The following is a 12,001-nucleotide window of genomic DNA, read 5'->3' on the forward strand; positions in this document are numbered from 1 at the left end:
AGTGAACATAATGAAAGTGTCATTCGAAATGAAGCAACAATGAATTCACAGGAACACATAATTCAAGGGAGAGAAAGAAGAAAGCCAAGCTGGATGGAAGACTTTGTTACTGGAGAAGGATTAAGTGAAGAAGATGAAGCTGAGATAGCCTATATAATACAAGATGTCACAAGTGAAGATCCAATTTTATTTGAGGAAGCTCTTAAAAAAGAAAATATACTCGCTTTCACAAATTATGATTATGAGGAAGATGGGAATGGTTGATTTATTGAAATAAACTGACATGCTGGAAGTCAGTTTAAGAGAGGCAATGAAGAGATATTTTATTCTGCATAATAATGCCTCATTTGTAGGCACTTTATGCTACTGCATAAATAATGCCTACTTTCTAGGCACTTTTATTTTTTAGTTGTTATCTATTCTGTTACATAAATGTTATTTAATAGTCTCTTTAATTTAATAAACGTACTGAGTTGGCAAGAATAGCATTATACCTTTTTTATTCTTTACATGAATATCTATAATACCTTAGATACATTAGTTCTGAAATGTTCAAGGGAGCATTGTAGTTTTGAATGTTTCAGATTTCTTTGTTTAATTAAATTATTATTGATGAATAAAAAAATTTACAAGCTATTTCCTTATATTTGTATTAGTCAACATTAATAGACAGATCGATAAGATAGCGTTGAAACTTCAAACAGTGAACCTTTATAAAGCATCACTGTAGCGTGTATTCCTGTAGTAACCGTAAAAGAGACTAATATTTTTACAAATAAATAACTATAAATTAGAGTAATCACTAACATAAAATTAGTCATTTCGATCATTTAATTTACGTTTCACAATGAAAAAGTCAATGTAAAAAACTATAATAATATTTGTAAATAAGTTAAAACTATTTCTATTAGGCATATTTTTTTGATACAAAACAGATTATTCATCTAGAATATTATAGTATTCAAAATAAATAATTTATTTTATGTAAACAAAAATCCAACATAAATTTCTTTTTATATACCAAATTTAAGATTCTTTTCTTCATTTTTTACTATGCTATAATAACGAAAATATTTTTGTGATTTAGGATTTGATATTATTTTCTTGTTCAATTCTTTTAATATTTACAAATAATTGTGGACGCCAAATTGCCAATTTCAACAAATAGATAAGGTAGGACTAAATCTTCAAATAATTCAAACGCAAGCGAGCATGTTCACGAAAGTTCTATGTTAACACTAGTTATTATTTATTTATTTTAAATATTTATCTTGTGTTAAAAAGTTATTAATTTATTTCATTAATTGACCACTATGTCTAAATTTGTATTGTACAAAAATAAAAGAATTAAATAGGTTGTAAGTTTGTTATTGTTTGTCATAAATTTCAATATTTTCTATCGAAATCCTATTTAGTTATTTTTTCTATTCAATATTGAAAATTTTTATATTTTTAATTGAGTCTTTTCCTCAATTTTTTCATTCATATACGTTACAGTTACGTTGTCTTGTCATTTTCCTTTCTTGATTTCATAAATATAACAATTTTATACTTAATATAAATTAATATAATCATGTAAAATAATAAATGACTTTTATTATTGTAATTTAAAACTTATTGAATATCGAAATTATCATGTTTTCCAAAAACTTATACGTCATTACCTACAATAAGTAAGGGACAATTTCTTGTTATCTAACATATTTCAACGAAAGAAAAAAAGTCAATGATGAAAGAATATAAGAATTTTGCAAGTTAACAAATAAATTAAATGACAAAAACTTAATTAAAATTACTTAAAATTTATAAAAAAAACTTAAAATTTAATTTAATTAAAACAAAACAAAAAACAATATTACTATAATAACTTTTAATAAAATAACAATTTCATAAAATTAAAATTAGAAGATTTTGGTATGTTTATTGAACTAACATGCGCCTCTTTCTCACTTATCATTTATCATACCTCTCAATTCATGTAAAAGTAGGCAATTTTATCTTTAACAACATACAACTTTATCATAACCTAACAAGCTCCTCCAATTATTTTCCTTCTTTCATTCAACTTTAACCTTAATTCATTCTTTTAGTTTTTCATGTTTACGTTTGGGGTTTCGTCCCTGTCAAGTACACCTCATAGACTTACATTGTTTAAAAATTAAGACCAAGAACAATTTAAATATATCTTTTTCCCTTAACCCTATAAGACGCCTTCTAAGGAAAAAAAAAAAAACATGATGAAGCTCCAAACTCTAAAGCAGACAGTAGCTTGGATGTCAGAATGGAAAAGTGGTTCCAAAAATAAACCCACATTGTTGTTGGATCTAGACTAGGGCACTTATTTCAATAAATCTAATAATTCGACAATGTTTAAGATTCGAGATCAAGGAAAATTTAAATACAATTTTCTCCTTTAACCTTTTAAGACATCATTTAAGGATAAAATTGGGATAGTGCTATGTGCTCTAAAGCGGATAATATCTTTGATGAGGTGATTGAACTTAACAATGTTATCTCAATAGACTTTAGGAGATAACATTAGCATCATTTGTAAGAATAGAAAAATGGTTCCAAAGATGAACCCTTGATCCTTTATTAAGGGTCTTGCTCTGACATGCTCTATAGTCTCACTTCAGTTAGGAGTCAAGGCCAAAGACAATTTAGAGACATACCTTAAACCACCTTAAACCCCAAGGTACCTTTTAAGGAAAATATCGTGACAAAACTTTGAACGGTGATTAATGAGTCACGATTATTAGAGACTTCTAGGTGCAACACCCATCAATCAATCATTTTCATTGACTACGCTTCTCAAGTCTAAGCTATTATATTTATAGGATTCATAGTCATAGCCAAAGAGATACAAATTTTTTTTTGCAAACCTGATGAAAACCGAAGACTACGAGAGCCGGAGACGAACATCCTCCTAACCAATGCAAATCTCGTTATCCTTCATATGTGAAATCTCTTCGTAATCCTTTAACATTTAACATGTCAAAGCCTGTGAGAATAGTGTATTGTACACGCCTGAGATAAGAAGTGAATTTTAAGTTAGGCTTAAATCCACTTCTAAACATGACATTAGAGCTATGTTTAGAGTCTATCCTATAATGATATTTGTTGTTTGTTAGGCATGTTGTTCCACCCGCTATCGGGCCGTTATCGGACCATCCATTAATGTCTAGTCTCACGCTCGAGATGATGTCTATACCTCGGCGTGAGAGGGGTGTGTTGGAAGTCTCACTTCAACTAAAGATAAGACCAATTTATAATATATAAGTGGGTGCAAACCTCACCTTACAAACTGGTTTTGTGGGTTGAGTTAGGCTTAAATTCCACTTCTTAACATAGTATTAGAGCTATGTTAGAGTCTATCCTAGCGATATTTGTTGTTTGTTGGGCATGTTGTTCCACCCGCTATCGGGTCGTTCGGACCACTCATTAATGTTTAATCTCACGCTCGAGATGATGTCTATACCTCGACGTGAGGGGGGGGTGTTGGAAGTTTCACATCGACTAGAGATAAGGTCAATTTATAATATATAAGTGGGTGCAAACCTTACCTTACAAGCCAATTTTGTAGGGTTGAGTTAAGCTTAAAGTCCACTCCTTAATAACCATATATAAATGGGTGCAAACTTTATCTTACAAGTTAGTTTTGTATAATTAAATTAAATTTAAAGTTGATCACATCTTATTGGAGTCATCTAAAACCTGTAATGATGAAATTTGTAATGATGAAATTTGTTGTTTATTAAACTTATGGTTTCATTATTTGGTCCTTTTTTATTGGTTTGAATTCGTCAAATTATAGTTAAATTAATAATAATAAGAAATGTTAAATAATGCATAAATTAATACTAAAAAAAGATAAATAGTTAGTTTTGTTACCAATAATGAGTATTGGTAAATCTTGAAGAAAATTGCTTTGATGATGCTGCAAGAAGTTTTACTTGAAAAAGATATTAGAATTATTTAAAAGCACTTTGTAGAATTTAAATGTAGTAGGAATGTCTTTAAATTATGTAAAACTTGTATTATTTTAGAAAATATTCTAAAATAATTGATTATGTGAAGTAATAATCGATTATCATGAGTATGACTAAGATAATCGATTATCACTTCAAATAATCGATTATCACAAGTCTGCCTTTGAAAAAATATTTTGAAAAATCATAACGGACTTGAATAATCGATTATCATTTACAATAATCGATTATTAGTGGCATTTGGGACTTGACCTTTGATATTCAGATTATCTGGCTATATATTGGGTTTCTATGAAGTTCAGAACTAACGCTGTTGAACAGAAGCTTTGTAGAGTACTGTTTATCAGAGGAAGTTCTCAAAAGCTACAGTTCAAGTTCCCTTGCTTGGTCTCGTGAATAGGAGAAGCTCGCGTTTCGTGTGTCAATAGTCGAAGGTTCTCTTCGAGTTAGCAAGGTGCTCTGCCTGGTCTCGTGAATAGGAGAAGCTCGCGTTTCGTTTGTCGATAGTCGGAGCGGTTCTCTTCGAGTTGGCAGATTGTTCATCTTCTGGTTAGTTCGTCGAAGGAAGATTTATTTTATCAGTTTTTTATTCACTATATTTGTAATCTGTGAAACTCATTTTTAGTGGAACTGTTAATCACTTTTTATAGTGATTAACGACTCGACGTAGATTCTTCTGAATCGAACCAGTATAAAAATTACTCGTGTGATTTTTTAACTCCCTACACTCGTTATTTTAATTTGTACATCAATTGTTCGATAAATTGTTTCTTAGAAAATTTCTTTTATAAACTTACCATTTTAATACAAAAGTGACCGAATACGCTTTTCGCTACTTTAAGTATTATTCCGCTGCGTTACATTCTGTCTGGTACCAACCAACAAGTTTTATATAATAAAACTTTGTTTGAATTGTAGATAGAGAAACTAAGAAAAAGTAAAGCAAAAGAGAGTGAAAATATAGGATGTTTATTTAGAAAAAAAAAAAGTGAAAAGTTTGTAATTAAATTTATTGATAAAGAAAATTAGTTAGTTAATGTAATGAATGGGTATGAATTGATAGTTAGTTAAAAATATAAATGAATTTCAAAAATTTCAGTTAAATTTAAAATAATATCATGAATCTTATTAAATAAAAAAGTGTATATTAGAATAAAAATATTAACACAGATATCATATAATCTTAATGAATAAAAATTTACATTTAAAACAAAAATTTAAATTATTTTATTTAATTTAATATTTGTATTCTATTTTTTTTATAATAAAAATTTAAATATTAATAATAATTAATTATATAAAATAGATAATTAGTTATATATTTAATGTAAATATAATATACGTAAATGTAAATAAGGTATATATGAAAAAAAAGTCGATTATATAATCGTAAATCTTCATGTTTTCAATACTTCCTTATATTTAATTAATTATGATATCTTTGTATATGTTGTTTTGCAAATCCTTGTAGTTATATGAAGAAAGATAAATATGAGATTTTGTTTTTCATTTTTATTTACCTTATTGTTTTTCATTTTTTTCTGTGTGTTTTCTTCTTTTCTTCGTTTCTTATTTGTCTGCACAATAAATTCTTCGTTTGGAACAAGAGCATCGAGAGCTTCTTCTGATTCACTCAAGTTAATTTTGTTAATTCTCTTAATATGAATCTTTCTTTATCTTCTCATATTTTTTTAATATTGATAAATTCGTTCGATTAATACGCATAAATTTGTTAGTCAATAACCAAATTTAGTATATATGGTTTTTCGAAATAGTTAGCTAGTAATTTTTCATAAACTCAAAATCAAAGGCAACTAAAGATAAGGTATATCTATGATCGAAAGTTCTTGGTATTTTCGTGGTTCTAAAGTCTCATACCGTTGACTTGTTAAAGATGGAATAATTCCAAATTTATAAAGCATTATATAGCAAAGAAGCATGTACGATAATGTCATGATATATAGAGATTTATAGTGAAAAGATACATGGCTAGATACTTTCGAAATGGAGGTGAAGAAGGTTTGGTGCTTCATTCTGCACCCATATTTTTGTTTGTCATGATTATTGCTTCTCTTTCTATCATTTCAATTATCATATTTGCTTGTGGAGACGACAACAAAGATACCAAGCGTAGGCGTGACAACCGCGGTGGAGGGGATGGCGGTGGATGTGGAGGTGGCGGCGGAGGTTGCGGTGGATGTGGTGGATGCGGAGGCTGAATTTGGAGATGTCTTAGTATATTAGACTTATACAAAGTGCATGAAGTTTGTCTTGGAGTTTGTCTTTGTTGAGGTAGAAATAATTGTGTTAGTTAAGATGTAAAACAAGTTTGTGTTTGAATAATAATAGTTTTCAATTTTAGTATTTTTGTACAAATTTAGTGTACCTTTGTATCACTGTATCGATAAGGAAGCCAAATCTTTCTTTTAATCTAAATTATTTTCCTGTACCTATCATTCCGTATGATTTTTTCAATCACTTTATGAGTTTAAAGAAGAATTGCGTCTTCTTTACTATCTAGGGTTTGAAGTTGCTAAGAACAGTGAAGGAATTCATTTGTCACAAAGAAAATTTACCTTAGATTTATTACAAGACATGAACTTTTCAAGTAGACTGACATCTGTGGTGTCTTGAGGATCGTACTTCCTTTAGAAAACTAATCGAAAAATGGATTTATTTGACTAAGACTAGGCCATATATTACATGTGTTATATATACATTGTTTAAGTGAATCTGTTGGAGCTCCTACTAAGGCACATAATCAAGCTTCATTTTCATCCTTCTTTGTCTCAAGAAAAACATTTGGATAAGGGATTTTTTTGGACGCAAACAGTGACTCGGGTAGGGCTGCTGCAGATCCAAGAAACAATCTACAATGTCAAAAGTAACTTTATGGAAGATCTCTGTATATCTCATACTCAACCAGCTACAATTTATTAGTCGTAATGATTTCTTTCAATCAAGTCTTCCACGAGTATATCAAATATATAGAAATACATTGTCACTTTATCAGAGAATTTTTTGTTAAACGTAGGTAGATTTCATACATACATTACGAACATAGTTAAATTTGAAAAAAAATTATAAAAATAGACAAGTAATGCAGATTCTACACGATTTTAAATGAAAAAGTTATCTGTATTCACCACAAATTTTGCTCTGACACAGTTGAAAAGTGAAAGTTGACTATCCTTTGACGACTTCAACATTAAAGTTGACCACCCCTGCGAACTTTATCAACACTGAAATCAATCACCCCTCTGACAACTTCAACAGTGAAGTTACTGAAGTCGACTACCCCTTCACGACTTCAATAATATGAGCTAATGAACTTTGTTCTTATTGAAATGGGACCAGGATAATCGCCTGAAGAGTTATTGTTTTTACCGAACGTCTTCCTTACTTCTTGTTCCAAGTAACTGATCGATGTAGGGGTGACTTGCTGAATATACTTTGATCCTCAAGTCAAAATTTTTCTCTGTAGGCCTTTTGTAAATTAATAGTGAGTAAAAGTGAGTTTACCTCGACATTAGACTCCGTTTATAAGAATCTGACAAATTAATTTACCTTTTAATGATCATCAATATAAACCTTAATTGCTTAACATTAGTCGTTGTGACATTAATTACGTCTTAATTCTGATCAACGATTGTCGGAACCAAACGATCATGAGATATTTTCTTATACGTCAACTACTTGGTCCTCTCTTTCTAACTCTTCACCGTCATCGATTGGTCAGATCTAAACTCATAGTAACAAACTCACTCATATTTTATGGAACACGACTAGTCAGAATGAAGTTAAGCTCAACTAGACTTCACAAACCTTGGATTAATGATGTTGAACCCGACAATTATGTTATGGAGTTCGACTAAACGTTGTTAAGCTTGACAAGCGTCATTCATAACTTCATATTACAGAAGACCTTTTAAAATGATGTATATTAATATGAAGTGTTAATATTAAATCATGAATACTGTCGTTTTTACTCTAAAAAACTCAGAAATTAAAACAATATATTTATTTTTTTACATAATTATAGAAAATTATGAGCATGTGAATATTAGTTTAAAGTTGAAATTGTGTTTGAGTGTTTTTTTTTCTTAATTGATACATTATTTCAATATTCTTCTATTATTTTTTAAATCGTCCAAGGAAGTACTTTCTGTTCGTGATATGAAATGAGATTTTTTTTCGTTTTCTAACTTTTGTGCATTGGTTTTTTTAAGTTTGTTAGAAAAATTGAATATTAAATTTCTGTTGTTATAATTAACTTATTGGTTTTTATTTATTTAAAAATAGTTATTCTGAAAATGAAAATTATGCTGTTTTAATTTTTTTATCTTAATTTTTGTTTTGCAATTGGTTTTTTAAATTTTTTTTAATAAAAGTTGAATATTAGCTTTTTGTTTTTGCTTTTATTTAACTTATTTTAGAATTGACAATATATTTAAAATTATAAGATTATATTATTTTAATATTAAAACATTTAGTATAAATATAAAATTTATAAATAAGTTTTATTATTTTAAAATTGATTATTTATCTGTAAATCAGTTTCGTATAATTTTTTGTCCACTACAAATACTACAAAAATGTTTAATTTAACCAGAGGTTTAATTTTACATTAACGATTGTTTTAACCTTTTGTAATTACGGAAAGGACCAAGAAAAATAGTGTCGAGAAATAATTTTCAGCAATTTTGTGTTTAACAGTCGATACTTGTTGAAGTTTTCAAAAATCGTCATTAATTATCAGGGTTTTCGAAAATCACCGCCATTTATTGGAGTTCCATAAATTTGTCGGTATTTAATTCTCCAAAACCATCACTATTTACTGAAGTTATCCAATCGTGGTTTTAAAAACCGTAAGGAATAAAAATGATTGGGTTAAATATATTTTTAGTGTCTATACTTTGAGGCGATTTTGGTTTTAATCCATTTTTAAACTACGGTAAAATTTAGTCCTTAAACTTTAGAAGACTCTGGTTTTAGTCATTTTTACCAAATTTTTTTAACTTTATTTGTTGTTTCAAGCACGTTTTATTATAGCATTTGGATTGTTTGCACTGTTTGACACATTTTTACTTCAATATTAACTGAGAGTTTGAAACAACAAATAAAGTTAAAAAATTTGGTAAAAAAGACTAAAACCAGAGTTTTCTAGAGTTGAAGAACTAAATTGTACCATAATTTAAAAATGGACTAAAACCAAAATCGCCTCAAAATTTAGGGACTAAAAACATATTTAACCCAAAATGATTTAATTTTTTTTAGTATTATTGAAATTATTGTTATAAAAAATTGTTTGATAATAAAACACAATGAAATAATTTGAAATCAAAATTAAATATTATTATATAAAATAAACTGTAATATTTGTTCAATACAATTAATTATTAAACATAAGAAATAACATTGTTGAATTCTAAAAACTAAATAGAAAAAACATGTTTTCAACAACAATAATTAATTTTGTTGTTTTTCATTATCTTTATCGTTTGAGACGCTTCTTGATTAGATATTTATAAGATAAAATAATAGTTCCTTAATGATATATTATAAAAAATTATTGAACGAATTTAAGAATTATTATCAATTATGATTGGAAAATGGAAAAATGTGAAGATAATTAACCATGACAATTATATTTAAAAGTCCAATTATTTTATTAGTCTTACTATCTAAAGACAAGAAATTCACTTCAAATTATACCTTTGTGTTTGAAAGTCCAATCATTTGATTTATTTCTCCTAACGTATACAACTTTAATTGATGGTCATTGTAAGGTTGAGCATATTGATAAAACTTGCCACATCTATGCCAGAATGCAAGTGACATGGAATGATCTTACATATGGGGCTTTGGTGGATGGTTTATGCAAAGGAAACAGGGTTAAAGTAGGAAACTGGGAAATTTCAGCTATATACTAGTATATGTGCTCAAAGGGTTATGCACCAACCAACCTAACTAGAGGCTTAATCTGAAGATAGATACAACAGTTACAAATATCACTACAAAAAAAAGTTGTATTTAGCGGGGATTATTTTGGAGAGGTTATTAAAACCCCCTCAAATAGACTTTATGTAGAATAATTCTAAAAGCCAACAATAGCGGAGGTTTTGATTTCTTTTGAAGAGGTTGGTTACCTTAAAATTTAAAATGCTTTTTTTCCCGTTTCCCTCATTTATTTTAAGCATTCCCTCCCAAAATTTTACTTTTTCTTTCTCCAAATTTTAGGTTCTTCTTTTCTAGAATTATATCACAACAAATCCAAAAGACTGAAACCCTTCATGCCTCAGCTTCTTCCTTGACCTTTCACTGTCTCAGTTTGCTCTTCATCCTTCACTGCCTCAGTTTCTTCTTCACCCTTCACTGCCCTCAAACGCCGGTGAGGATTCTGGCGAGGCTCATCTAATGGCAACGTCAATAACCACCGTGCGCCTCCTCGGAATAACTTTCTCCTTTGCCCCTTTCTATCTCGCACTCAACGCAACACCTAAACCCTAAGCTACCATTTCCGGCAATCCCACCGTTGTCAGCATCGTCGGTCAACTACTGCGTGCTCCTCCACTGCCAAATCCTCGTGAAGCAATGTACAAGAAGATACACGTTTCTGGTTCCTCTTCTTCGGTATGCATTGCAATATACTTGTTTTCCTTTAGTGTGTTNGGGTTTGTAGCTCTACTATCTTTAAGTGTCTACTGGCACAAGAAAAGAGTCAGAAAAGGTAATTTGTAGCTCTACTATCTTTAAGTGTCTACTGCTTTTTTACGTTTGNCATCTTTCTATATGTTTTAATTTATTGCAAGCTTTTATCAGGAATTTTACCCGAGGTTCTCCAAGCTTCCAGGAGGAGCCTCAGGAACCGTGCTTTGTTTTAGTTCAAATAAAAGAGAAAGGTGATAAGTAGAAATGGGTTTAAATGTCTGAAAGTGGTTGGGTTGTGTTTCTGCAGTAGGTTAGAGTAGTTATAGGAAAAAAAAATGATGAACCTCTAAACTGAATGTGTCTATTTCGATGTTCTTGCTATTCATTTTTGTATTGCGAGTAGGATTGGTTTTATTATTAAGTGGTTAAATTGTTAAAAATGTGATTTTGGAAAAATAGGTATTACTCTGTGTTTTGGTTATTTTAGTTGGGTTTTATAATTGAGATGATAATAAGCTGGAAAATTAGAAGTAATGTATGCTTTGGTTAAAAAGAGGAAAATTGATCCTATGTTTGAGCTGGCATTGTTCCGGTTGGTATGAAATAATGGGTATGTTGATATTAATGGTATTGTGGCATTCTAAACACGAGAAGGATGATATATGAGGATGTTTTAGGTGGGTCTTGGTTATTAATGAGTATATGGAGTGGAAATTTATGGTGGTTATGTACATTTTTNTGGTTGGATTAAATATATAGTAGTGGATTACTGGGGCATGCCAACTTCATCCGCCATTCCTGCACTGCATGGAAAGGTTTCTTCTACTGTAGTTGCTGGGGGGATGATTACTGCTGGGTCAAGAGATGGTGTTCAGTCACAAATTTGGCTACAGGTTTTACATTATTAGGTATTACTTCTCTGAACTTTTGTTTTAATCTTCATCTTTTTGGTTAATTTTTTAGGACGAAAGAGAGCTTAAAAGACAAAGGCGGAAGCAGTCTAACAGAGAATCCGCATGTAGATCCAGGTTACGGAAGCAGGTGACGGAGAGTATAACTTTTTTCATTTTTCAGGTTGTAGGTCATAATTGTCAAATTTCAAACCTTTTTGTGTGTACTGTTCTTAGGCAGAATGCGATGAACTAGCTCAGCGTGCTGACGTTTTGAATGAAGAAAATGCCACTCTCCAAGCAGAAGTAAGCAGGATCAGGAGTGAGTACGAGCAACTACTTTCTGAGAATGCTTCCCTCAAGGTGATTTTTAAATCTTAAAATGCTTTGATACATGTTTTTTTGTCTATTATTCTAATTGGCAAGCACGGTTGCCGATACCAAGTTATACCTATTGATGACTAACATGAC

The 12,001-nt window shown here is 29.9% G+C and overlaps 1 protein-coding gene across 2 annotated transcripts in view; it reads left to right on the top strand.

The window, feature by feature from the left end:
- The first annotated feature begins 9,929 nt into the window (after positions 1–9,929).
- The window catches only part of LOC106755921 (bZIP transcription factor 16-like), a 3,231-nt gene continuing 1,159 nt past the window's right edge, over positions 9,930–12,001 (top strand). For both annotated transcript variants that reach the window (XM_022775778.1, XM_014638154.2), the window contains exons 1-3: positions 9,930–11,533; positions 11,604–11,681; positions 11,768–11,893. In XM_022775778.1, coding sequence (XP_022631499.1) covers positions 11,417–11,533; positions 11,604–11,681; positions 11,768–11,893 — 321 coding nt within the window. In that variant the 5' untranslated portion in view covers positions 9,930–11,416. The remainder of the gene's footprint in view (positions 11,534–11,603; positions 11,682–11,767; positions 11,894–12,001) is intronic.

This window comes from Vigna radiata, chromosome 2, assembly GCF_000741045.1.
Source record: "Vigna radiata var. radiata cultivar VC1973A chromosome 2, Vradiata_ver6, whole genome shotgun sequence".
In the NCBI taxonomy this organism is placed as follows: Eukaryota; Viridiplantae; Streptophyta; class Magnoliopsida; order Fabales; family Fabaceae; genus Vigna; species Vigna radiata.